Source organism: Neophocaena asiaeorientalis, unplaced genomic scaffold (assembly GCF_003031525.2).
Source record: "Neophocaena asiaeorientalis asiaeorientalis breed wild unplaced genomic scaffold, Neophocaena_asiaeorientalis_V1.1 scaffold828, whole genome shotgun sequence".
NCBI lineage: Eukaryota > Metazoa > Chordata > Mammalia > Artiodactyla > Phocoenidae > Neophocaena > Neophocaena asiaeorientalis.
Window position 1 is genome coordinate 504,530 of NW_020175443.1, and position 27,536 is coordinate 532,065.

The 27,536-nt window shown below is 42.3% G+C and overlaps 1 protein-coding gene across 2 annotated transcripts; it reads left to right on the forward strand.

Moving 5' to 3' along the window:
* Nucleotides 1–27,368, forward strand: EWSR1 (EWS RNA binding protein 1). 2 transcript variants are annotated; one of them, XM_024767935.1, is made up of 17 exons: nucleotides 1–87; nucleotides 4,387–4,423; nucleotides 4,561–4,612; nucleotides 5,856–5,979; nucleotides 10,911–11,097; nucleotides 13,345–13,512; nucleotides 15,607–15,818; nucleotides 16,737–16,917; nucleotides 19,671–19,708; nucleotides 20,243–20,275; nucleotides 20,565–20,683; nucleotides 23,848–23,977; nucleotides 24,778–24,900; nucleotides 25,279–25,441; nucleotides 25,819–25,916; nucleotides 26,558–26,810; nucleotides 26,974–27,368. In XM_024767935.1, the coding sequence occupies exons 1-17, from the start codon at nucleotides 75–77 to the stop codon at nucleotides 27,011–27,013; spliced, it is 1,971 nt and encodes a 656-aa protein (XP_024623703.1). In that variant the 5' UTR covers nucleotides 1–74; the 3' UTR covers nucleotides 27,014–27,368. The 2 variants fall into 2 exon arrangements, with proteins under 2 accessions (XP_024623703.1, XP_024623704.1); XM_024767936.1 differs by having other exon boundaries at nucleotides 19,674–19,708.
* Nucleotides 27,369–27,536: the final 168 nt, after the last annotated feature.

The following is a 27,536-nucleotide window of genomic DNA, read 5'->3' on the forward strand; positions in this document are numbered from 1 at the left end:
TGCGCAGTGCGGTGCCTAGAGGGAAAGCGAGAGGGAGACGGACGTTGAGAGAACGAGAAGGAAGGAGAGAGAAAATGGCGTCCACGGGTGAGTGTGGTGGAACTGCGGTCGCTCCGGCGACGGCCGGGATGCCCAAATTGGGGGCCGCTCGTTTCTCGGGGTGGCCGGGACGACTGAGTGGACCTGCCAAGAAGGGCGTGAGGTACCCGTCGCGGCGTGAGAAGCTCGACGGCCGGCGTCCCCCTCCGCTCCCTCCCCTCCCCCAACTGGGCAGGCCGGTTCTGGAACCTTCCGGCGCCCCCCGCGCGCGGGGGGCTCGAGGCGGCGGGTACGCGCGGGGCCTGCTTTAGTCTCCATTGTGTGATGGCCGTCGGGCCCCGCGCCCAGGGCAGCCCGCCACGTGGGCGGGGCCTGTGGCCTCTGGGCCCCCGCGTGGGGGTGGGGGGAGGGTTCGGCTAGGCTTCGGGCCCGGCACCCCGAAACCGGAGGTGGGGGGGGGGCCGGCGGCGGCCCGAGAAGCTGCAGGCCCGCTGACCCTCTGACTCTCCCCACCCCAACCCCATTTCCAGGGCGGCAGCCCAAGCCCGAGCGCTTCCTCTGCCTCACCGAGAACACGAGAGAAAAAAGCAAATAAAAAAGGTTTCGCGGATTTGTGAGCCGAGGGGCGCCGACCTATGAGCGGGAGCCCCGTCATTCTTAAAGCCGGGTCGGCTGGGGCGTCCGGGGCCGCAGAGCTGCGTCTAAGGCGGGCTCCAACCCCCAAGCCGAACTTCTGCCCGAACTGGGGTTTAGATGGAGTGCCCCCCCCGCTTCTTTACAGCCCCCCAATCGGCTGCCTCTTCGGGATTCGGTTTTTACCATTGTTAATTATCCTTACCGCCCCAAAAGGCAATTCCCAGAGCCATTTTTCAGCAAACGCCGAGGGAGATTTTTTGTATAAGGCCAACCCGGATCGTGTGGCCAGAAATCCCCACCGAAAGAAATTTCTGGCCTCTTTGACTTAGGGGAAACAAAAGGCCCCAGTCGGCGTTTGAATTATACTTAAGTAATCGTTTCGCACGTCTATTCGCTTAGGTTAAGCCGAGAGGCTTGTTTATTTCGTGGACTGATAGAAGAGAGCGGAAGGAGGCGCGGACTGGACTTTGAAAGCCCGGGGTGGGAGCTGGAATATGATGTCTGGGGTGGTCCTTGACGCCCGGAGTGTGTAAGAGAGTAGCCTAAACGTGACCTGCGGTTTGCCGCCTGTTCCTGCACTAACTTGTGGTTATTGGTTGAGTGGGGCATTTTTGCCTCCGGGGGTGTTCTTAGGCAGCCTGACTCCAGGCCTTAAGAAGCAGTTGGAGAAGATGGAAGATGGGAAAAGCTCTGGGTGCTTCAGAGTTTTAATTTGAAAAGGGTCCAGAATCCAGCAACGGAATGACAGTTTCAGAACTCTCCGCAACTATGTGGTCAGTAAACAAGCAGGTAGATGCTGGCTGTTAGTGCCAGGGTACAGAGTGCCCCTAGAAGAAAGAACTCTGAAATAACCACAGTCTTACACACATCTTGGTGGGAAATGGTTTCCTCAAAGCCCTTTCCACCTTCCTCTTCCCTGCAGTGTTAGGATTTTGTAAGGAGGAGTGCTACTCTCCCTTCCCTGTTAACGTTTGGGGAGTAAATATGTGTGTTCAAATTTGTGTGTGGCTGGACTTGCCCCTTTTTCGTTCTACTTTGCTCAACCTCTTTTTACTGGTAACCACCACATACTATATTAGAATTACAATTATGGATTATGTAGACACACAGTAGTAGGCCTGGCTGGGGGCCCTTTGCGGGGGGGGGTCACTAACTTATCTGGACTTTGGTTTCCTTTCAGTCCAAATGAAGGGGTTAGGCTAGACCTTTTAAGAGCTTTTTCAGCCTTTAGCTTCTGACCTTACAGCAAAGTATTTTGGCTCCCACAAAGTTGTCCCATAGTGACTTTAACTCATGATGTTAGTCTGAAACTCTAAATCTCTGCAGTTTCTTGATCGTGACTGCCTTAAAGTGTCTAAAAGCCACCACCTTGGGTAATGTTAGTTGTTTTTCCTCCTCATGTGTAGCATATATAGAAAAGTACCTAGAGTATATGTCCACTTTAACGAAGAGTTACAACGCGAACTCCCAGGTAACCACCATTCAGACCAAGAAATAGAACATTGTCAGCACTCTGGAGGTCCCCCACCCCCACCCCAGTCACAGCCCCTTCTCTCCTCAACCTGTCCTGTATTTTTAGTGTAGTCTTCAGCTGCAGATTTGGTAGTTAAAAAAACAAAACAAAAAAAATAATTGCTAAAAAATCTGACAAATGTGTAACTGTAGATTTTTGAGGCCATATAATGTTTGTATGCTGTAGGTAGATAACATAAGTTCTCATGAAGCACATTTGCCACTTTCTGTAGCCCACCAGTATGGGGCTAAATCAGCTGGTTTCCCATGGATCTGAGATCATTCCTTGTTCATGTCAGCTTCGCCACTTTGATGTTTTACATAACTTCTTGTGTAGCAGTCCTCTTGCAGACATTGAGCTTACATGTCAGCTATTTAGAATCATTTCTCATACAGAAGCTTCTGCAGAAGGTAGTTTGAAATATTTGATTTTTGATGCTTCATTGGTATGTTTATTTTGTAACTACAACATGGAAGAAGTGATTTGCATTTAGTTTTTTATATGTCACATACAGAGCTAAGATTGTCTTGAACAAATCAATTTGTTCATTATACATAGCCTTTGGCCGTTGATTTGATAATGTTGATGATTCAGGGTTCTGAGTTAAGGGTGTACAGAGGAAGGAAAGTGGTCAAGTGAAGTGTAGAGAGATGAAAAATGAGCTAAGTTAAAGAGATGGATTCAGCAAAATGCTCTGGGGGCAGGCCAGGTGAACTGTGAAGCAGGCTTTGAATGGAGTGGGATTAGAAACTCCTCCACAAAGAGCTGTCAACTGTTGCTTTCAGGTGAGGGACTATTTTCTGATTGGAGAAGAAAGGACCCTTTGGTCTGCCTTAATGACAGTGTTGCCTTATAGAATAAGATACATAGTTCTTGTGGAGAGCAAAGAATTGGGCAGAAAAAAAAAAAGAATTGGGCAGGATTTAAAAAAATAATTACTTTAACTTCTTTAAAAATATATGTTTGATTCAGTAGTGCCATGAAAACCTCTTAACCATTTTGTTTTCTGTTTTCACTACTTGCAGACGCCTCAGTGGACCAGAGGGGTTTTTTTTGTTTTCATTTTTAGTCCTTTTTTGTGCGTGTTGTAAATTTCTTATGAAAAGGAAAGTTGTAGGAAGCTTTACTTAGAGAGGAGAGGGGAAGATAAGTTGTTTTTTTTTTTTTAAGTTGAAATCACTTGAGTTTAAAAAGATGATGTTACCTAAAACCAAGTTATTCCCCCAAAGATTAAATGCTTTCTCCTCTGCCAGTTATCATGAGTCTGCCTTGACTGCTTCACTTGTACTTACAATGTGTCTAGTTTTTTAATTATTCTACAGATGTAGCCCTCATATAGTCAGCAAACCCTTTAGAACACTGGATTGAGATGATTGTCCTCTTGTTTTCTGCCATTTCATTTCACAGTCCTCCTCGGGAATTATGGTTGGTCTAACTTGCTAAAGTGAGGGAGTGATTTTTTTTTTTAACTAGTTTTTGAGGAGATGTAGCTACTGGTATAACCATTCTGGTATTAAACATTGTTATATTGTTGCATGCCTCCTTTTTATATGAAGGTAAAACTTCCGATCCTCTTGAGTTTATCTTGTTCTCCTGTTAGTTTTAGGATGATGATCATATATTTGAAATGACAGCCTACAGTTAAGGGAAGTTTGTAGTCATGGGAACATGCAAAGTATCTTTGCCAAATCAGATGATCTTGACCTCATTAGCTGGCACTTTGTTCAAATTTTCTGTTTAACTGGCTCAGATTTTTTTTACTTTGGTGTTGAAAGATAAGAGGTACTCATTTGGACCTGTGTTGTCCTGTAGGTCCTCTCAATACTGGTTTTTTTTTTTTTAATATATATATATTTATTTTTGGCTGTGTTGGGTCTTCATTGCTGTGTGTGGGCTTTCTCTGGTTATGGTGAGCGGGGGCTTCTCTTGTTGTGGAGCACGGGCTCTAGGCACACGGGCCTCAGTAATTGTGGCGCACGGGCTTAGTTGCTCCACGGCATGTGGGATCTTCCCAGACCAGGGCTCGAACCCGTGTCCCCTGCATTGGCAGGCGGATTCTTAACCACTGTGCCACCAGGGAAGTCCCTCAATACAGTTTTTAAAATTCATCTTCCTGCCACCTGAATTCCTTCCCCCCTTTTTTCCTTTCTCCTTGTAAATGTTGGCTTCACACTATTTTCTCTCCTTGTTTTCTCTAGATTACAGTACCTACAGCCAAGCTGCAGCCCAGCAGGGGTAAGTCAAACTTTTACAGCAGTACCTTGGGTGTGATTTGTTGTTTTTTAGAGTACAGAGCCTCCTTTAATTGTAGAGGATTTAGTAATGGAATCTGGATTTCTATATTCAGTTCTTGCATTTAATTTCTCTTACAGCTACAGTGCTTACACCGCCCAGCCCACTCAAGGATATGCACAGACCACCCAGGTAATCTTTAAGATAATTATTTGTGGCTGCATCCCCAAGTTAAATATTTCCATCAGCCATTGAAACAATAGCTAGCACAAATCTTCTTCAGAAATTAGGTAGTAGAAGAGTATAATGTGCTTGTAATCATAAAATACACAGGTGTTTAAAGTTTCACAGTGGGAGTGCCATTGTAATGAAACCATCAAACTGGGAGTTGCTAGCTCTCCTTTCCTCCCTAGTATGGTTTCTCAAGTTAGGTGTTTTGCTCCATGCTTGTTCCTTCTACATATTTTGTGTTTAAATTTATTTAACTTAATCATACAGCAGTTCTGCAGAGGAAGGTGATATTATGACATTTTGCAGATGAAAAATTGCAGTGCATAGATATTACACCATTCGCCACTGGTCACACATTAAGTGATGGGTTAACTCTTATGGGTGCCTAACTATAGGGCTTTTGAGCTCTTTCTAGTACGTGAGTCTATTCTAAAGTCTAGGCTAACAGATACTAGAAATTAGCCACCTAGTGTTCTCAATATCATCTCAAGTTCTGAAACGGTCTGTGGCATAAAATGGATACAGTAGCTCTGCCATGGAAACATTATAGGACAGGCAGAATGTGATGTCTCTGGCTGATCTTACATAACTGGTCATTCACATCTAGAATGTGATCTTGCTAATATCTGAAAAAACAGTTCATTCCTTGCCAGGTTTTAAGTATTACTGATGTCCAGGTTCAAAAGACAGCAGTCTTGCTGTCTTAAGAAGACATGCAGCGATCTTGTTCATTTTCTTTGAAGTGGTATGATAATTTTTAAAATTTTGTCTCAAGGTGAAAATATAGTTTTCAAGATTGTCTGACAGATTTTAGTCCCATTTTCATTTTCATTGTTCATTTTATCTTCCTAGCATTTGTTTCCATTTGCTAAAACTGCTACACTAAGTGCTGGCAATTATACACCTGTTCCCTCATTGTTAATCATTTGAGGGCATCTTGTTAATCTCCTGTATCGTTAAACTGTGGTTTTGCCCGATTATCTCAGGAACTTTTTTGTAGTTTATGAAAATATGAGTGGATTAGATAAGGAGAAACAAGCATTCATGATACTGCGATCACTTGTCTGTTTTTTTTTTAACCTTTTTATTAGAAAGCATATTTTTGACTTTGGTTTTCCAATTTAGGAACTTAGAAGTCAGTCCATTTTATTGCTAAAATGCAAGATTCATATATGAAGTTCTTAAATCCATTTTCTTTGAGCAGGCATATGGGCAACAAAGTTATGGAACCTATGGACAGCCCACTGATGTCAGCTATACCCAGGCTCAGACCACTGCAACCTATGGGCAGACCGCCTATGCAACTTCTTATGGACAGCCTCCCACTGGTAAGACTCTAGAGAGACTTTGGGGTTACATTAGCTAGGGTGATTGCTAAGAAGCTTGTTACTTGTGCTCTTGGGTGTATATTCTGGTTGATACCTTGGCGTTTGGGAATCCTTTATTCTTAGGAGGAGCTGGGGGTTTTTGTTTTGTTTTTTTCCTTTTCATTATATTCTCCTTGAGGGATCTCTGATAGAATGTGGGTGGGATAAATTCCAAGGGAAAAAAGAACTTTTCATGCTAGCTATTTTATACAGTGTATTGAGTAATCTCACGACAAAATAGAGAATATATAAGAGATTCTGCTAATGCTAATACTGGGAAAGAATGAGCCTTCTTAAACTGAGCTGCTTAAAAATCAAACTGATTTTCACATCTGTTTGCTTCATCTGATAGTGTGCCCTCTACTTTTTGCTTTGTGCTTTCCACAGTAGAAGGGACCAGTACAGGTTTGACTATCCTGCTCATTCTTGCATGGGAATTGCTTTCCATCTTGTCTAACCCTGTAATGTTAACCCTTTAGGTGTTTTCATTTGTTTAACCCTCAAACTTTCTAACATCACACACAATAAGGTGCTAATGGAAAACTGCTTCAGGTGCCATTCGCAGATTCATGTCCCTTTTCTTTATGTGATTTTGGGAAAGGTTTCGCTTTGTTTTATTTTACATTATTTTGTGTCAAGCCTTAATAATAGTTGTTCACCTTCTCAAAGGTATTTCAGGTGACTACTCCCCAGCTGATTTCCCCCTATTCCCTGAAGGATAGATTGCATGATTAGATTTATTCAGAGGAACAGATTGCCACCTTGCATGTATTATGTTTGTCTGTTGGTTGGCTTCCGGTCCAGACACATTTTATTTTCTGTTTAAATGTTAATGAATTATTTTTATCCATAGTATGTCTTAAATATATATGTAACAGCATTCCAGGGAGCAAAAAAAAAAATTATTTTAAGAATTAGAATAAATTGTATCCTAATACTGGGGTTGAAATGGAGCCTGTGAAAATTTTACAATAACTTTTTTATGTTTGGTGCTGTGTGACATTTCAGGATCCCTACCTTTAAGATGTAAAAACTTTGATTTTTCAAACTATCTTTAATCCCAAGTTATATATGGTCTATCAGAGTCATTAGTAGGGAGAAACCCACCTGTAATTTATCTCACTTCGTGACAGTGTCCTGGATTTGATGCGAAGTATTTCCTAATCTATCTCAATGCATATCATTGAATAGGATGGGAAATGTTTAAACTTTCTGTGGGTGTTGGCAACTGTAGGAAGAGCTGGAACTGAGACTCTGCAGTTTGTATTTTTAGCACAGAATTTTGAAATTGTGAGATGAACTTTACGTTTTCAAGCTATTATGTTTTTAATGAGATGTAATTGACATATAACATTAGTTTCAGGTATACAACATGATTCAATATTTGTGTATGTTGTGAAATCACCACAGTAAGTCTAGTTAACATGAATTACCACACATCCTTTTGATGAGAACTTTTAGGATCATCTGTCTTAGCAACTTTCAAATATATAATACAGTATTGCTAACTGTAGTCATCATGCTGCACATTACATCCCCAGGACTGATTTATTATAGCTAGATATTTTGTATCTTTTTGACCTTAACTTATTTTAAAAATAAGTATCATCTGAAGTAATACAGCTTAGATCTAGCCTTTGGAGCCTTTGGATCATTTTATAAGAACATGATAAAGTCATTTATAGGAAATACAGTAGTCTTCTAGATTCTGTGGAGCCATGTTTTCACTTTGTAGTTTATGGAAGACCTTTCATATCTCCCCAAATTCTTCCATCAGCTTTTGGAGTGTAGGAACTAAAATTAAACCTAGTGAGCAGATTGAGGCTGAACCAAACCAAGCAGGACCCTGACAGTAGTAAGTAGGTTCAGGAACACTTAATGCTTTTTTCCTTACCTCTTACTGTCTTTACACATAAAAGTCACTGGATAGGGCTTCCCTGGTGGCGCAGTGGTTAAGAATCTGCCTGCCAATGCAGAGGACATGGGTTCGAGCCCTGGTCCGGGAAGATCCCTCATGCTGTGGAGCAATGAAGCCCGTGTGCTGCAACTACTGAGCCTGCTCTCTAGAGCCCATGAGCCACAACTACTGAGCCCACGCACTGCATCTAAAGCCCGCCGCGCTCTAGAGCCCGTGCTCTGTAACAAGAGAAGCCACCACAGTGAGAAGTCCGCGCACCACAACAAAGAGCAGCCCCTGCTCGCTGCAACTAGAGAAAGCCCGCACACAGCAACGAAGACCCAACGCAGCCAAAACTAATAAATTTATTTTTAAAAGAGTCATTGGATAATTATTGGAAGAAATATATAAAAAGACACTTATAGAATATTTTAAAATTAAGCTTCATGAGAGGGAGCTATATAAATCTCAACTCTTAATTGGAATAGAAATCTTAGACTTTAGTTTTTACCGTTGAAGTTGAACAAAAATTCTGGTTGGTTTGTGTGATGTTTCTTACTACCCTTTTCCTTAAATTTATCAACACATAGTAGATACGTTGTCTTTTTGCTATTGGTCTTTTTTATTGTCATTAAATCATTTTGCTCTGTTAATTTTTGCTCATTTTGATTGGCTGCTTGTGCAGGTACTACAATTAATTAAAAGATTATTAATTTTTAAAAAAAATGATTAATTAACCAGTGTCTATTTGTGTAATCTTTAGCACTGCAAGGCTCTGTTGCTGGATACTTCTATGACACGAGTTACTGCCCTTGTCACTTTTTGTTGTTGTTTTTTAATTGTTCTTCTTATAAATCTTTTTTTTTTAACTGTATTTATTTTTGGCTGCATTGGGTCTTTGTTGCTGCCTGCGGGCTTTCTCTAGTTGCCGCAGGCGGGGGCTACTCTTAAGTTCTGGTGCGTGGGCTTCTCATTGCGGTGGCTTCTTTTGTTGTGGAGCATGGGCTTCAGTAGTTGTGGCTCGTGGGCTCTAGAGCACAGGCTCAATAGTTGTGGTGCACGGCTTCGTTGCTCTGCAGCATGTAGGATCTTCCTGGACCAGGGCTCAAACCCGTGTCCCCTGCATTGGCAGGAGGATTCTTAACCACTGCGCCACCAGGGAAGTCCTCTTCTTGTAAATCTTATAGATGGCCTGTCATGTAGGGGGAAAAAAAATCTGTGTAGGAGTAATAGGGTAGGTGGAATTAGATTCCAGTAAATAAATGAGTGCTTTATGTGGTTGACATTAGGATTCTGCAAAGAACTTTTAAATTAAATAAACAGTTCAGATGAATAATATGCCAACTTGAAAAACTTCCAGTGCTTGGGGCTCCCTGTTTGAGAAGGAAATATGTGTATAATTAATTTCAGAATTTCCCTAAAATGTTTGGGATGGAGAAGAAAGTAGTATACTCTGTGCTAGAAAAGATGACACTTTAGATTGTACAAAGGGAAGTTGGTATTTGTTTTTGGCTATTTGTTGGTATTTGGCTAAGTTGGTATTTGTATTTATTTTTGTGTATATAGTGAGGACACTTTATTCTAACTGAAGTTTAAGTACTGAAACATTTTTACTTTAGTGAGATTTGGGTTTTTCTTTGATGGACATAAATGCTGACAGCTAGACCCAACTTTTTATTGCATGGCTTACTTGTGCTCGTTGACCGTGAGGGAGGAGTAGGAGGGAGGGAAGCCAAGCACCAGGAAAGGTTATAATACTTCTTGTAGGAAAGGGACGCAAGTTAGTAGCTGCAGGTCCAGGGGTGGGAGTTGTCACATTCCAAGCCCAAGTTCCAAATGAAAGGGCATGGATCCCAGGAATTCCCTGGCAGTCCAGTGGTTAGGACTCCAGGGTCTGGGTTCAGTCCCTGGTCAGGGAACTAAGATCTTGTAAGCTGAGCAGTATGGCAAAAAAAGAAAAGGGCATGGATCCTGCCTGGTTTGGCAGAGGCAGGAACTAGGGAAAGAGCCTAGCTTGGTCTCTGCACACCTGTGACAATAGGTCTGTAACATTTGGTTAGGGAAATAGCAAGGGGGCTGCAGAGTCCTTCTCCAGTATTGCTGAGCAGGAAAAAGACTCATTTGCTTGCGGTGGGTAAATAAGAGAAATGGGGTGGGTAATTTGATGACAGGCTTAGAATCTCAAATGGTTTTATTATGTGAAAAACATTTACCTTTTCACTGTTTATTTTGGGAATGTTAACTTTAATTTAAAATAATTTATCAGAAAAGTTAAATAGGGAAAGCCTTTGTTGGTCATGTACATAAGCAAATATAACTTGTAGTATGTCTTTATTACTAATGTGCCATTTCAAGTCTTAGTGCCGGTAACAAGCATTTTCTTAGTTGTTCGTTACCCGAAACAAAATTAGCAGTTCTTAGAGTGTTTAATCAATTGTTAACATCTCACTGAAAATTAAACACATGTTCTCTGCAATTTCCAGTTTCCTTAAACATGAACTGCCCATGATGCTTGGGGCTGAAAGCAGATAGTTCCAAATGATAGGTTTTAATGCTAAAACTTGTACCTGGATCATTATTTTATAGCTCCTTACAGATGTTGTGTCATTTGCCTTTTACCTCCCTTTCTGTGACATTTTATTCCTGTTGGATTATAGAATTAGTGAAAGCAGATTTGTCCCCTATTGAATGCTTTCGAGGTGGGGGCAAAGGGAGCCCTTTTTCCTATACCAGCACTTTCTGTGGCCTACTCTCTCTCCTTTCTTTTAGGTGTGGTTTAGAGCAAAAGAGACAGTGCTTTGCTGAAAACTGAGTATTTTCAGAGAACTTAGGCTTTAAATATTGGTTTATTGCTATTTTTACTGAAGGGGAAATATTTAAAGGCGCTAAATATCATGATGGTTGAAAGTAGGTGGTTTACAGATTGTCCTGTTAATGAGTGTCTAGGCAGGTCTCTGAGGAGCCAGAAATCTGACGTAGCTCTCCTTTATTCCAGGATATTCTACTCCAACTGCCCCCCAGGCATACAGTCAGCCTGTCCAGGGGTACGGCACTGGTGCTTATGATACCACCACTGCTACAGTCACTACCACCCAGGCCTCCTATGCAGCTCAGTCTGCATATGGCACTCAGCCTGCTTATCCAGCCTATGGGCAGCAGCCAGCAGCCACCGCGCCTGCAAGGTAAGGCCCCCTCACCTATTCCTAACACAGCATCCTCAGGCTTTCAGAAAAGAGAGCAAGCCTCACTTAGAGAATGTATGACTTGGTTCCTTTGTAATGCTTACTCACATACTTAGGTGTTAATTAATTGTTCTTCACCCGCTACAGTCACACCACAAACAGTACTCTTCATTTAGTAGAGAAATGGTGCCATCCAGGGGCCAAAATGAGGAATGTCACTGAGTGGGTTGTCTAGTTTCAGAAGAGTGGACTTTTCGGTAGGAGGAAGCTGGTTATTTACTTTGCTAAACCCAGAAGAAAATTGAGTGTGGTTTCCTCACAACAACTGATAGAATTGTACTTTGATGCTTTTACCTTTGGTTTTATTGACCCTGTAAATGGGTAACACCTTTCTCTTTGGGAAGAACACTAGTTCACAGTTGGGATGGGGGTAGAATCATGTGGTTCAAGAAATAGTCACACGATCCAGTTGTCAGTAAAGGGTATATCCATATCCAGAAGTCAGACGTCGGTGACATGATTTTCTCTGTATTATGTATTGGGTTGGTAATCTAACTATCCCAGGCAAGTATAAATTCTTAACTGGGTGCCCTGCTATAGGGTGAATATTTGAGCAGAGTTCATACTCCGTGACTGATTAGCAAGTAAACAGTATTAATTATTACTTAACAGAAGATTTCAGGTCTTTGCTTTAGGCAATGCACTTAGGTGGCTTCTGCATACAGTCTTGAAGGAACATTGAATTCTGGTTTGAAAGAAGACTTTTTAGGGAGTAAACAAGAGATCAACTTGTAACCTAGACTTTTTGTCTGCTGTAGAGGTAAGAAATTAGCTCTGGCAAACACTCATGAGATTACTTCTAAAATGCACAGTGAGTAATCAGAGCTACTTGGTAATTTACCTCTTCTAGACAGCCTGTGCAGTGGTTAGTGTTAAGCTGATTCCTGTAGGGTCCCAATTCAGTTGACCTAGAGTGTTCTCAGATGTTTGAAGTCCCATTTGATGCTCCATTGCAACAGTATATCCAAGCCATAGCTGGGGGGCGGGGGTATATACTAATTGGTCTTTGAATAAATCATCCTTTTTGGTTCCTTTTAATTTTTCGATCCTTAACACTTTATAACAGCTGTCTTGTGATCAGTGATAGCTACTCCCTTTTCCCCTAGAAAGAGGGGGCTTGTGACCCGTTTCAGCTCTTTGGAGAAACCAGTGCTTCCACATCCTCCCTGGTCTGCCTGCTGATTCTTGGGCTTTGCTTAAAATAGCATATGCTCACTTTGCTACAACCCTGTTATAAACTGTTAAGGTAAAGGGATAATAGAAACCTTTTTTTTTCCTTGGGATTAAGATTGGCTTTCGTCATTTAACAAGGATATTTTCCAGTTCACCTGAGCGTGAGAGGAGTGTGTGTGTTTGTCTGTCTCCATCCCTATGTGTGTCCCTGCCCTACTCTGGTATTTCCATTATGGAGACTGAGGCAGGGTTAGATTAATTTATGGCAGTTCAAGTTAGGAAATGTTTTTTTCAGGTCTGTTCTTAATAGATGAGAAACATAAAAAGAGACATAAACCTACAGATTGTCCAAACTTATAAATGCCATGGACTTTTGTAAATGTTACTCTGACCCAGAATTTGCATTATTGCTAAAGTTTCTTGCTTGTCTTTAATGGTCCTTTTTAAGAAAAGGCATTTTCTTGCCAAACAAACCACCTCCCCCCCACATCTCTTAAATGGGCAGCACAAAGTATTGTAACCGCCTTTTTTTTTTTTTTTTTTTTTTTTTTTTTTGGCGGTACACGGGCCTCTCACTGTTGTGGCCTCTCCCGTTGTGGAGCACAGGCTCCGGACACGCAGGCTCAGTGGCCATGGCTCATGGGCCCAGCCGCTCCACGGCATGTGGGGTCTTCCCAGACCGGGGCACAAACCCGTGTCCCCTGCATCGGCAGGCAGACTCTCAACCACTGCGCCACCGGGGAAGCCCGTAACTGCCTTTTGTAGCTGCTGATATGGAATGAATGGAGCATGTTGATGTCTCTTCTGTGGATGAGATTAAGTCTCCCCCATCTTTAGTGTTGTCTTCCAGCAGAAACAGTTGGACCGACATTGGGTTTTGATGTAGTTCGCTTTGCAATTGTATATATTTCCAAGCTCAATACTAACATTGCTTATTGCTCATAGATTGTAGAGTTCTTACCCAAGAATTTTGTGGTTGAGAAAAAAGTCTCACTTTTTTATTTCTCCTTTTAGACCGCAGGATGGTAACAAACCCGCTGAGACTAGTCAACCTCAATCTAGCACAGGAGGTTACAACCAGCCCAGCCTAGGATATGGACAGAGTAACTACAGTTATCCCCAGGTACCTGGGAGCTACCCCATGCAGCCAGTCACAGCACCACCATCCTATCCTCCTACCAGGTCAGTCTTCTCATTCTTGTGTCCAGTGAGCTAGTAGAATAATAAAACAGATTTTTTTCAGGCTGACCAGCTTGCTTCTGCTTCCTCAGGTGGGCTGTGTTATCTGACTCTCCCAGTGATAAGCCTGACCACATATTATACATTAAAACCTCAGTCCTAAAAAAAAAAAAACCTCAGTCCTAAGTTCTGATAGCAGTGCCTGACAGTCAAAAACTCTTCTCTCTAAATACGTTTTTATCACTCTAGGTTTTTTCTTTGAATTTTTTTCTTTTAGTTTATTCAGATGAGAAACAATGAAAGCAGGTAAACAGAACCACAGAAGCCACATTCTCCGATACATTTGAGCTGGGTAAAGTGCAGGGCATTATTTTTTCGAAAAAAAGAAAGTTCACCTTAATCATTTTATATTTAAAGGTCCATTCATGCAGCAGGCTTTTTTTTTAATAAATTTATTTAGTTATTTATTTTTGGCCGCATTGGGTCGTCGCTGTGTGCCGGCTTTCTCTGGTTGCAGCGAGTGAGGGCCACTCTTAGCTGCAGTGCGCGGGCTTCTCATTGCGGTGGTTTCTATTGCTGCAGAGCACGGGCTCAAGGCATGCAGGCTTCAGTAGTTGTGGCTCGTGGGCTCTAGAGCGCAGGCTCAGTAGTTGTGGAGCACGGGCTTAGTTGCTCCACGGCATGTGGGATCTTCCTGGACCAGGGATCAAACCTGTGCCCCCTGCATTGGCAGGCGGACTCCTAACCACTGGGCCACCAGGGAAGTCCATGCACCAGCCTTTTAACGGTTAGGCCAAGGCCCTTCCTTTTGACTAAGAGTTTACTTGTTCTGTATTTTGTCTTACATTAACCACACCAGCAGCTACAATGTCCAGTTTTGGTTTCTTTAAAGTAGAGGAAGAACTGCAAGTTCTCACATTTAATTTGATGCAAGTTTTCAAATGAATTGTCTGAATTGTGTCCTAAAGTGTTAACTTAGTTTTGGTAGAATTAACAGTTCCCCTTTTTGTACTCATTTCATTGGTTTATACATTAAAGTACAGCAGACATGAGCAGGCTTATGAGCCAATACAGCTGACTGGTAAGTGTCTCTGTTCAGCTTGGAGCAGCAGTGGGCAGGGCTCTAGCAGTTCTTCCACAGGGCCCACCCACAGCTGTCATGCTGAGAGCACTTAATCTGGCTAGTGGAATAGGTGCACTTGGTGTGAAGAGAGGCCTTTGAATCCTTACAGCTGTGGTGAGGGAGGTGGTGATACTTAAAATTGTTGTTCTTAGAATTAAAATTGTAAAATGTGTTGTCTTTTTGGTTTTTCATTATGGTTCATCCAGAGTTTAATACCAGTTCTTTCAAGCTTTATTTCTGTGTAAGAATGTATCTTTGTTTAGTTTCCCTGCCCTGTAGTTGACATGTGTGAAGATGAATATCAGTGTAATATTCATCTTTCATACAATGCCTTGATACTGACGTTTCCTTGTCCATCTTTTCTTTATTAATGCCTGGATTTCGTAGATGATCAGGCATGTCTGAAAGTTTGAAACTGTATACATACCAAAGCAGTTTGAAACTTAGACTTATCCTCAAGAGAAAAGTGGCCAAACACACACCAAGTGGCCTTTTAGCTTCAGAAAAATTGTCATCACTCAAGGGAATTATTGGAGGCAGCCTTAGGACTGAATACCGCACTTAACTGCCTCATTTTTCTCAGTGCCTTTTTTGCTGGGGCAACCTTCCCTGGCAGCACATCTGCATATTCTTCCCTTAATACAGGAAGCACCTAAACTCCCCAATTTGCCTTGAATTTGGTTGAGAATAACTATTGTTTTCATGAGGGTGGGGGTAAAGGAGAGGCTCTAGGGTTGTACATTTTATAAATGGGTTGTTTTTAATAATATCCCCTCCCTTCCATTCAGAGTTTTATTCTGAATACAAAGATATTTGCTTATTTTAAATTCATTGTATGTTAATATGTAGAAAGTAACTGCATTTTTAAGGATTTCTGTGTCATGTACTATTTATGTCTCATGTTTAGGGGACTAGAAAAAATAATGTCTCTCCTTCCTAACAAGTTTTTTTTTTTTTTTTTTTTTTACTTTCAGCTATTCTTCTACACAGCCGACTAGTTATGATCAGAGCAGTTACTCCCAGCAGAACACCTATGGGCAGCCGAGCAGCTATGGACAACAGAGTAGCTATGGTCAACAAAGCAGCTATGGGCAGCAGCCGCCCACTAGTTACCCCCCCCAAACTGGATCCTACAGCCAGGCTCCAAGTCAATATAGCCAACAGAGCAGCAGCTACGGGCAGCAGAGTGAGTTGCTAAGAGAGAAAACCAAATAAGAATGGTTATGTTTGGAGTTTCTGAAATGGGGAAATGCTCTTTACTATTGTGTACTTTTGAACTCCAGGATGCATCTTGAAGGTATCATATCCTGGCTAATATCCTGGCTTTTCTCCAATTTAATTGTTATTAGTATGCCTTACAAGAAAAGAGAGTTTGTAACTGACCAGAGAAAATGTTGTAGACTGCCAGCCCTGCTCTCTTTGGGGAGGTTATATACAGTGAGTGAAGCCAGCATTTCTTATGGCCTGCCCACCCCAGCTTATTAAGAGAGAGTGAGCAGGTAGCTATTGAAGACTACTGCAATTTTGATAGTTAACAAAATGCTATGTTTTGTTTTTATTTACATTCATAAAACAAACAAAAAAAGTTTCACAGAACGCTTACGGTTTTATGTGGGAAAGCAACCAAAAACTCAAGAAACTGTCTTCACAGTTTAATCTCTTACCTGGATTATTGTTGTCTTTTAACTAAATTCCATCCTGAGTATGTCTCATTATGACAATGAGATGAGTAGTGCTACTTGATGGAGACTACCCCTTAGCAACCCCCAAGAAACCTGGCTCCATTTTTGTTTCTTGAGTTTGGTTTAAAGAAGCAACTTTTTAAAGACATCTTAGGATACAGAACCCTGTAAACTGTTGACCAGAGTCCTTTTTTTGTTTGGGAGTGGTTTATTCTAGATGAACTATATGAGGTTACTTCAGCCTTAATGAGCCAGTTGTTCTTGTTGAACTTTAAAAAGATCAGGAGTGCTTAATCAGGTGTAAAGAAGATGGTACCTTGGTTTGTGCCTTGCAATTGAGAATTCTATGATTCCAGGAGAAAGTACAACAGGCAGTGGTGTAAATGCTGGTCCACGGCTTACAGATGTGACTCTTTCCTCAGGTTCATTCCGACAGGACCACCCCAGTAGCATGGGTGTTTATGGGCAGGAGTCTGGAGGATTTTCCGGACCAGGAGAGAACCGGAGCATGAGTGGCCCTGATAACCGGGGCAGGGGAAGAGGGGGATTTGATCGTGGAGGCATGAGCAGAGGTGGGCGGGGAGGAGGACGCGGTGGAATGGGGTAAGAGCAAACCTTTTCTCCTTTTACCTAATTTTGTTTCATCCATAGGATTTTCAATGGAAAGAAGGGACTGAAAGACATAAGAAATTTATTTCTGCATTTCCATGGATAATCTGATGAGCCCAAGCCATCTTCCAAAACATGGAAATGTCATCTCTGTGGCATATCTAGAGGCAGTTTGCTTTTTTCAGTGCCAATCTACTTGGTTGGGATGGGGAGAACAAAGAATGGTTTTGAAATTAGAGCTTTCAGTTCCCTTCATGGTTTCCAGAGGTCCAAAGCCTCTGTGGGTAATAAGACTTGGGATGGAACACACACAACTCTTAAAACAACCCTAGGTATTTAACTAATTGCTTCTGAATGGTTGTCTTGAAATACCTGGTATATATACTGCAAAAAAGGAATGCAGCTGTCTTCCACCATGTTTGTCCCTAACTTCTGTTTGTACTCGGAACTGTTGAACATAACGATGAAGATCTTGGTTCCATAACCCTTGAACTGTGGCCTGAGGTGCACCTGGTACACAAGAAGTCCAATAGCTTTTTGAAGAGTAATGTATATAATTATGGGATCACTCTTCCCATTGGAGATTTTGAGAAGTCTAAATCGGTTTGACCATTTTAATTGATGGCACAATCTGGTTTAGAAAACTTTGTTTAGATCAGTAACATAACCCTGCTACCTGTGCCTACCCTTCCCCTCCCTTCTCCCATACCCTCTCCCCTTTCTGGTGTCTATACTTTGATGAAGGTGAGGTATAATGTTGGTTAACATAATCCAGAAGGCTTAGTTCTGTGTGTGTTCTGTCCCTATATAAATAGTAAAAAAGTTATGCAGAATGTTAATGTAGGTATAAATTGGATTTGGTGCCACTGTAGGTTCAAGGAAAAACTGAACAGAATTTCTTCAGAAATGTACTTCAAGATTAAAAAGTTGGTCTTTAATTTTTACATTAGCAATCTGTTTACTATTGAACAATACTGGTTTAAAATACTGTTTTGCATATTCTGCATAACTTAAAAAGTCTTCGGTGAAATCTTTATTGGAAGAAAGTCATTTTACAAGATGCAAAAACTTATGAATAATTTGGTATAAAGTAAAATTAATATTCTGATTTGAAGAATGTCATTCCATTATAAAGGTTTCACCTTCTTTATGGATGTTTTAAATAGATGTAGACACTTGAAATCACTATCATCACGTTTCCAATCACCTAGAATCCTAGTATTTTTTGATTGCAAAACCAATTTCAAGTTTATTCATTTTAATTCTCCAGAAGTAATAATTCTACTAATTTTGCTAGACTTTGCTAGTAGAGGGGTTCCCTCTTTCTGGGTTAGAAGTCTCTCCTGAAGCCATAGAAAACATCATGGCTTTCCTCATAGGTTTTTCAACAGACTGTGAAGCAGTCGGTTGGATCCTTTGGGGACAGGACAAGGGCTTTCCCCTCTCCCCTCTTTTTTATTGTGGTGTGGTGATGGTTTTCAGTGTCTTCTGCAGGTAAGGCACTCAATGTTGTTAACATGCCCTTTTTCATTGCCTCAGTATTTTGATATTTTCGTTGGCTGTTAAACGTGGAAACTTTTTAACATGCTTTGTCGCATTTATATGCTACAGGTTACAAAGTGAGAGCCTTGTATACACTTCAATACTTAAAAAGTACCCGTACTCAGTACTCAGCCGGCAGCATAATGAAAAGTGGGACTAGACACGGTGTCCATATGGAGAGGACAAATATACATAGAATATTTTTAACAAAATGTATTCATTGTATAAATGGAATCCTTCTGTAACTTTGGTAACTGCATACTTGTTGTTTGGTAATGAACCAGAGGAGGTATAATACTCTAGAATTGTGTAACATTAAAGTGTAAACTTTTGTGTTTAAAGAGAGAGAACATTTTATGGTGTGTACTTTTAAAAAGGAAACAAAGCTGCATGCAACAGCTTGAAATTGTATATTCAGGTATTAAAGGTGCAATACTGGTTAGAAAAAGCTCAGGGCCTCCCACTGAGGAGCTGCCTTTATTTAATTTTTTAAAAAAGAAACAGGCCCAATTCATATTTCTTCTCCCTTTAAAATACGTAAGGCGGTGATTTTATACTGCCATTGTCATTGTTTTCAACTGGTATGTCTATAAAGTTGCACCCCCATTCCGTGGAGCCTTGGTATTTGTTGTAAATTCTCCTTTCACAGCGATTGTTAAACCCATTAGTGCCCTGAAATGTATGGCTTTATGCTGAAGATCGGCTGGATGCGTCCTCTGGTGTGTGTTGTAGGCCTTTACTTTGGTGTCTCCTGCTTTATTATACTGTGACTTGTTAGGAAGCCCAGGGCCTCACTTGGCTCTCCCCTGGGAGAGGTTGAGGGTGCACCTTTATGAACATGAAAAGATTCAGTTACCCCAGCTTGCTACTTCTCTCCACACCAAGCTCTCCCTGTTTTTCAGCTGACGGGGTGGGTGTTTGGGATGTATTTTTTCCCCAATTTGCCAAGTATTGCACTATTAATACCAGCCCCCCGAAATGAAAGGAACCAACCACAGTGGTGTGTACAATCAGACAAGCAAGGTTGTATATAAAGGAAATTTGAGCGAGCTGCCCTGAAGAAAGGCATAGTGACAAGATGAGAGAGATGCATTGTTTGGAGATGTGTTTAGCCAGTGCCCTTCTTCCCCACGAGCCCCCACAAGGCTCAGAGCGGTACTGGCTTTTAAAGGGAAAGGCCTTCATTTCTTCGTTTATCCCCCCAGCAGCGCTGGAGAGCGAGGTGGCTTCAATAAGCCTGGTGGTAAGTTTTTGAGTATTACCATGGATAGTGTTTAAAAAAAAATACAGTCAGTATTTAGAAAACTATAATTTTATATTAGTTTCATAAGCGGTTTAAAAATGATCTATACAAAAGAGACTAATGGGTACTGCCGGCATTGTCTTAGGGGTAATAAGGTTAACCTATGGTTACAAAACAAAGGGTAACTTGAAGTATTGAGCAACTGCTTCTGTAATATGGGGGAGAATACAGTTTTAAAGTTTGGTTTATTTGGAGGAAAAAATTTGACTTAAATTTAACACTAATTTGGCACATAAGCATTGAGAGTGTATTTGGTTAATGGTTTAAAAGCAAACCAGCAAAGAAAAAGCAAACCCTAGCAAACCTTTCACAGATGTTAAAGGGGCACTGCTCCATTTTAGCAGTGCGGGTCATTTTGAATTTAATGAAGCCCCATCAAATGGTGGTGTAGTAGATAGCTATGTGTGTTTGTAAGGTTTGTAGCTTGCAAGACGTGCACTAACAGTATTTTATATGATCTTTCCTGGTTGGCAGGACCCATGGACGAAGGACCAGATCTTGATTTAGGTAACTCCAAATTCCTGATTTTTATATTGTGCTTTATAAATGAATAGCACAGAAGCAAGTGCGTGTTGGGGTTCAACAGCCTGGTAAATCAATGGGATAATCTTGCTGTCAAGAGCAGTTTGGGGCTTCCTTTATCAAAGTAAACCAAGAGTTCCATGTCATTCTTATTAGTAAGGTTGGTAGTTCTCTTAGCTTTGTGATGAATACCAGTGGGCAGTAGTGACCATTGGTTAATAAACTCTAATGGATACATGACAAATAACTCCCTTTGTCTACTTTTCTCTGGAAGGCCCACCTGTAGATCCAGATGAAGACTGTGACAACAGTGCAATTTATGTGCAAGGATTAAGTGACAGTGTGACTCTAGATGATCTGGCAGACTTCTTTAAGCAGTGTGGAGTTGTCAAGGTAAGTGAAAGCGTGACCATGTGATCTGGCAGATCTTTCAACCACTTCCTTCTGGACTGTCCATATTGTGGTTTGCTCCTTAAAATACAAAAAGCAAAACACAAAAATTTTTTATAGAAAAGAAATGCTAAACATGATTTAAGGTTACTTGATAACTCAGGGTCATTTTTATAATTATCATGTTAATTGTAAGAATACTTAACACGAACATTACTTATTGTGAAATATAGAATATGACATAGTTTTAAAAATAACACTTACGTATCCATATCCCCAGCCTAGGAAGTACGGCTTTATATGAGTACCTTTGAAGTACCTGGTATATGTCTTCCCAGTTTTACCCCTTCTCTCAACTCCCTTCCTGAAATTTATCATTCCCTTTCTTTACTTTATAGATGTCTCCCTTTCTTTACTTTATAGATGTGTCCTCAGTAATACTTTGTTTTACATAATTTTTGAAGAGTATTAAACACTATTGTAAGGCAAGTATACTGGGAAACAAACAGATAAGAACCCTTGGAGTTTACATATAGTGGGGAACATACTGTAAAAAGGAATATAGTTGTACTGTGTTCAGTGATCGTGATTTGTTAGGGAGGAAAATAAATACAGCAAGATAGAACAGGGATAAAATGAGGAACAGAGCCACTAGGAGCAGGGAAATAATTTCAGAATAGTGGAGGGAATAGCGAGGCAGGAGCTTGCCTGGTAAGCTCAAAGAAGCTAGTGTGGCTAGAATGGTTTGGTCTGAGCTGCTGTAATGGTGGTGGGGTCTGCAAGTAACCACAAAAAGTGCCACAAGTATTGATTTTGGTAGGCAAAATACTGATGAGTAGGCAGATTTGCAAATTTGAATCCACGGATAATGAGAACCCACTATGTCCAGGTGTAGAACTGCTGGTTCTTAAGATGTGTACAGTGTTTAACCTCAAAATAACTGTCTGGCTGACCAGCTTAGACTCCCACTGGCACTCTGACTGCACACCTGCCACAGCCTCACCGGGAATCGCCTTTTTTTTAACTTTCACTAATCTGGTAGAAGAAAATGGAAATGTAATTTAATTTGCTTTTTCCCTGATCATTAATAATGTTATAATGGCACGCTATCTTCTTTGAAATACCTGTTTGTGTTTTGTACGCATTTTTCATCGGGTTCTTTGTCCTTTGTTGCAAATACAGGTCTCCCAGTTTGTGGCTCACTTTTTTCTTTTTTTTGGCCGTGCCACACAGCTTGCGGGATCCTAGTTCCCCGACCAGGGATTGAACCTGTGCCCTCAGCAGTGAAAGGGCAGAGTCCTAAGCGCTGGACTGCCAGGGAATTCCCTGTGGCCCACTTATTCATTTTTTTTTTTTTGATGAGTAGTTCTTAATTTTACTGTGGTTGAACTTAGAGGTCATTACCTTACTGGTTTGTGTCTTTACTTTTTTCCATTTGCAAGACCTTTTATTCCGCAACATCTTTTGAAAGAGCCATCTTCTCCCTGGTGGTGTATAATGCTTTCACATAGAAAGTACACCTCTACCTGGAGCTGTTTCTTGGCTGTTTTGTATACTTGGTTAATTTGCGTGATCCTATGCTAGTAGCACTGCTAATTACTCTATGCTCGATATTGATACCTAGTAAGGCAAATTCTTCTGTTTTATTCTTTTTCTTCAGAAATGTTTTGTTGTTTACTCCTTGCTCTATACATTTTATATATATATACATTTTAGAACCAGTTTATGAAGTTCCTTAAAAAACCCCAATTGGAGGAATTCCCTGGCGGTCCAGTGGTTAGGACTCCACACTTCCACTGCAGGGGGCACTCGTTTGATCCCTAGTCAGGGAACTGAGATCCCATATGCTGTGCAGAGCGGCAAAAAAACCCACAAAACCTATTGGATGTTTACTGAACCTGTAAGAATTTTATTTATTTTGGCTGCATCGGGTCTTCGTTGCTGCATGTGAGGGCTCAGTAGTTGTGGCACACGGGGTTAGTTGCTCCGTGGCATGTGGGATCTTCCCAGAGCAGGGATCGAACCTGTGTCCCGTGCATTGGCAGGTGGATTCTTAACCACTGCGGGGAAGTCAATGAATCTATAAGAATTTGACCCATTAACATCGTATTTCTCCATTTATTAGGTGTTTGGTAAAGCCAATCTCCTTAAAAGTTTTGCAGATCTTTTTAGATTTATTTTTTAGTTAATGGTCTATTTTGAATGGCATTTTCTGATCCAGCGATTTTGGTAAATCTTAAATCATATAAGGAGATTTCTCTCTACTTGTGAATATGTTTATTTGTGTATGTGGGGTTTATGCGTAGTTAAGAAAGCAGTGTTTACTATCAAAGTTTTGTAAAATTACAGATTTTAAACTGACATACCCCAACATTCATACCACTATTTCGCCACATTTCCTTTCAGTGTTTATATGTATGTCCTTTATAAAAACATACGTATCAGCATATATATATATATATATTATATATAACATATATATCGTAATTTATCTATAAATGCAGATAAGAGTTTGATCATATGCAAAAAACACATAAAGCCATATTCTTGTGCAGTGTGGCTCTTGAATTCAAGCCACTTGCATCTGGTGTTGAGCTGAAAAACTAGTCATCTCTTCTGTCTCGAAAAACTGGCTGTGTTGAACTTGAGATAACCAAGATCCTTTTAGAACACTCACAGCCCTGTATGTTGTACTTAATGATTGTAATTTTTACTTTATGTGAGATGTGTCTTATATGATGGCATCAAAGCCTGCCTGAGTCCTAAGAGGTGGCTGCTCACTGGGTGCCTGTTAGTGTGACCTACAGGGTGTTGGGGCAGGTGCAGGGACACAGGAAAAGGTGGCTGGGGGAGGAATGGGACCTGTAAAGTTCATTTACACAATTTGGAACTTTGGTTTTATGATAAAACCTATTTTGGTTTTATGATAAAACACATCTAAGAGGGAAAGTCTCCTAAGTACAGATTTGTGGTAGCTATTTAGGAAATAAGTCACCCATAATTCCACCACTCAGGTAAGCTAAAACAACATCCTTCTGAATGTGTGTCTGGAAAATTTACTGCTTTTTGACAGTAAAGAACTTGGATGGAAAAGAAAAAGAATTTCACATGGATTTTCCCCTGAAAACTATTCTGGTCACAGCTTCATTATGCTATTTTATGCCTAGATAAACAAGAGGACTGGACAACCCATGATCCATATCTATTTGGACAAGGAAACAGGAAAGCCCAAAGGCGATGCTACTGTATCCTATGAAGACCCGCCAACTGCCAAAACTGCCGTCGAGTGGTTTGATGGTAGGAACCCTAGAGTGGTTTGATGGTAGGACCCCTAGGTCAACAAGGGTGTGCTCCTAGCCTTCTTAGCTCTGCCTCCTCTGGGGCACACAGAAGGTCTGGTAGCAAGTGTTGCCTGTGTCAACTTGTGGGTAAAGAAAGGGTCTTGCTCTAATGTATTAATTCTGGCTGTTAAATGTTGTTCTCTTAAAGTGGTTCTAGGGACCGGGGACAGATAGGTTCTCCCTCTGTGTGGCTATAGGACATGGCAGGAAGGAGGACCTCAAGAGCCAGAGGAGCAAGAAGACCCTCTGTCTGCTCCTGGAGGAGCACTGGATGGCTGCTGGGAAGTGCTTGTCACGCTCCCCTCAGCCACGTGAGGGCCTGGGCGCTGACCATGGGTTAAGAGATCCCTTACTTTCAGTCATTGTTGTTCAAAGCCTCATGCTAAAGTTGTAATTCTTCTCTAAGGATGTCAGAGGTGCAGAAAGTCCCACAGACACCATAGCCGTTTACATTTGCGTTTACATATATGTGTGGCTTTGACATTGATCCTGGAAATTCACTTCGCACAAAAGTGTCAGAAAGTTCTGCCTCTCCTATTTTTTTGTTTTCTGTTTGTTTCTTTTAAAGGCTTTTCTGGCCTTGCCTGTAAAAATCTTAGGGAACATCATGGGTGGGCACACTTGATGAAGCAGGAATGGTTGGTTTGATATAGGGGGCGGGGTTGGTGAAAGGAGTCATCTAACCTTGCCTGGTCCCTCAAGGGGACTAAGAGTTGGAAGGTTGGGAGTAATTGGTGTTCTGTTATCTTGTTTCAGGGAAAGATTTTCAAGGGAGCAAACTTAAAGTTTCTCTTGCTCGGAAGAAGCCTCCAATGAACAGCATGCGGGGAGGAATGCCCCCCCGTGAGGGCAGAGGGATGCCGCCGCCGCTCCGAGGAGGTATTTACTGGATGCTGTCTCTGGGCTCTTTCTGTGTTGCTTTGGAAGTTTAGTACACTTGTCTTTGAGGAACTTGGTTTCTAGAGTGAAGACAAGCCCATTAGCAATACTGAAAAGGTATCTAGATCGATATTAGACTATTGGGAACCGCACTGCCTGGGGTTTAGCCCTGGGCTGTTCTCTTCATCTGCACTCCCCTCCTCAAGTTGTTGTGGAGCTAACCGCAGTGATGATAGTGACTAGCCCTTGGGCGTGTGGGAAAGTATGGGCCAGGTGATGGGGCAGCGACAGCTGTGATCTCTGTTTCTGTTTCCCTTCATGAGATGTATGCCTGTAGCAAATCTGGTGCTGCAAAGAGGTGGTTTATGCTTATTGCAGGTCCAGGAGGCCCAGGAGGTCCTGGAGGACCCATGGGTCGCATGGGAGGCCGTGGAGGAGACAGAGGAGGCTTCCCACCAAGAGGGCCCCGCGGTTCCCGAGGGAACCCGTCTGGAGGAGGAAACGTCCAGCACCGAGCTGGAGACTGGCAGTGCCCCAATCCGTATGTACTTCTCGGGGCACACTGATAGCCTACTAGTGCAGTCTCCCTACATCTTGCCCCATTCCCATTCTGGGGAGGCCTGCTGGATTCTTTTCATCCGCAGGAGAGTAATGATGACCATGATGGCTCTGCTGGGGGCGGTGGTGGTGGTAGTCGGTCCTTTACTGGCTGTTTTGGAGCCTTCGGGAGACGGTCACAGTCCACTGGACTCAGGCCCACATGGTTGACTTTGCTGGATCAAACTCTGGTGCTATGTGTGTTGCTGCCTGAGGCTCAAAAGCCATTTTCTGTGGACTCAGTAATTATGGTGGTTTCTGCTCAGGTGGTGCCTTTACTTGTTCACTTAAGTGATACTGTTGTGATGTAACTTTATGCAGGGGGTGTGGAAACCAGAACTTTGCGTGGAGAACAGAGTGCAACCAGTGTAAGGCCCCAAAGCCTGAAGGCTTCCTCCCACCACCTTTCCCACCCCCGGGTAGGTACCATCAATTGGCACTAACCTTTTGTGTTGCCCAGACCAGGTTGGTGATTTCAGCAAGTTCAGCCCTGGACAGTGGGGCTCTTTAAGTTACATGGTTGACCCTTGAACAATGCAGGGGTTGGGGCGCTGGGCCTCTGCGCAGTCAAAAAAAATCCACTTAGGGGCTTCCCTGCTGATGCAGGGGACACGGGTTCGTGCCCCAGTCAGGAAGATCCCACATGCCGCGGAGCAGCTGGGCCCGTGAGCCCTGGCCGCTGAGCCTGCGCGTCCAGAGCCTGTGCTCTGCAGTGGGAGAGGCCACAGCAGTGAGGCCTGCGTACAGCAAAAGAAAAAAAAAATCCACTTTCGGCCCTCCCTCCACATCCTCAGATTCTACCAACCTCAGATTAGAACTCTGCCAACCTCAGATTAGAACTGTAGTATATTTAGTGGGAAAAAAATCGATGTATAAGTGGACCCATGCACCTCAAACCTGTTGCTGTTGTTCAAGGGTCACCTGTAGTTCCATCAGTTCTAAACTGTGACCCAGGTGTTTGGGGTAAAGTATCTTCTGCGGGGGGAAGACAGCAGATCCTGAGGGGACCTCTGCGTTCACCCATTCTCTCTGTCCTCTCCTGTACTTTCCCTTACCTTAGGCGGTGACCGTGGCAGAGGTGGCCCTGGTGGCATGCGGGGAGGAAGAGGTGGCCTCATGGATCGAGGTGGTCCTGGTGGAATGTTCAGAGGTGGCCGTGGTGGAGACAGAGGTGGCTTCCGCGGCACCCGGGGCATGGACCGTGGTGGCTTTGGTGGAGGAAGACGAGGTGGCCCTGGGGGACCCCCTGGACCTTTGATGGAACAGATGGGAGGAAGAAGAGGCGGGCGTGGAGGACCTGGGAAAATGGATAAGTATGTGGTGGTAGAAACAGCTGTGGAGCACAGGGCCCATCGGGCAGCAGGTCTCACCTGTTCTGTGGGAATGAGGCTGGCAGCTCGGCTCAGGGCTGTGGAGGGCTTCCTTTCCTCTCCCCATTTTTAACACATCGCCCCCTTTTTCCTTTTTGCCCTGCAGAGGCGAGCACCGTCAGGAACGCAGAGACCGGCCCTACTAGACGCAGAGACCCCGCAGAGCTGCATTGACTACCAGATTTATTTTTTAAACCAGAAAATGTTTTAAATTTATAATTCCATATTTATAATGTTGGCCACAACATTATGATTATTCCTGTCTGTACTTTAGTATTTTTCACCATTTGTGAAGAAACATTAAAACAAGTTAAATGGTAGTGTGCCGAGTTTTTTTTTCCTTCTTTTAAAGATGGTTGTTTAACTAAGACTAAACAATGGGAATCCCTTGTGAGCATGCTCAGTATCATTGTGGAGAACCAAGAGGGCCTCTCTAACTGTAACAATGTTCATGGTTGTGATTTTTTTTTAAATAAAATTCCAAATGTTTATAAACCGTCATCCTTCTCGGCCTCTGTTCTGCAGCCACTGCACATCTACTTGGAGCATGTCCCCAACCCCCCAGATCACAGCTCATTCAAGCGTCATGTGTGAGGAAATCTGAACGGTCAAGATGTGACAGTGCAGTGTTGGTCATGGTGCTGCTGGCAAGGAAAGGGGGTTCGAGTG

Excerpts from the sequence above, each read along its gene's own strand:
- EWSR1 (XM_024767935.1), top strand. Across the intron at positions 5,980-10,910 it reads TTATGGACAGCCTCCCACTG|GATATTCTACTCCAACTGCC; the intron begins GTAAGACTCTAG and ends CCTTTATTCCAG. Across the intron at positions 16,918-19,670 it reads GGAGGACGCGGTGGAATGGG|CAGCGCTGGAGAGCGAGGTG; the intron begins GTAAGAGCAAAC and ends TTATCCCCCCAG.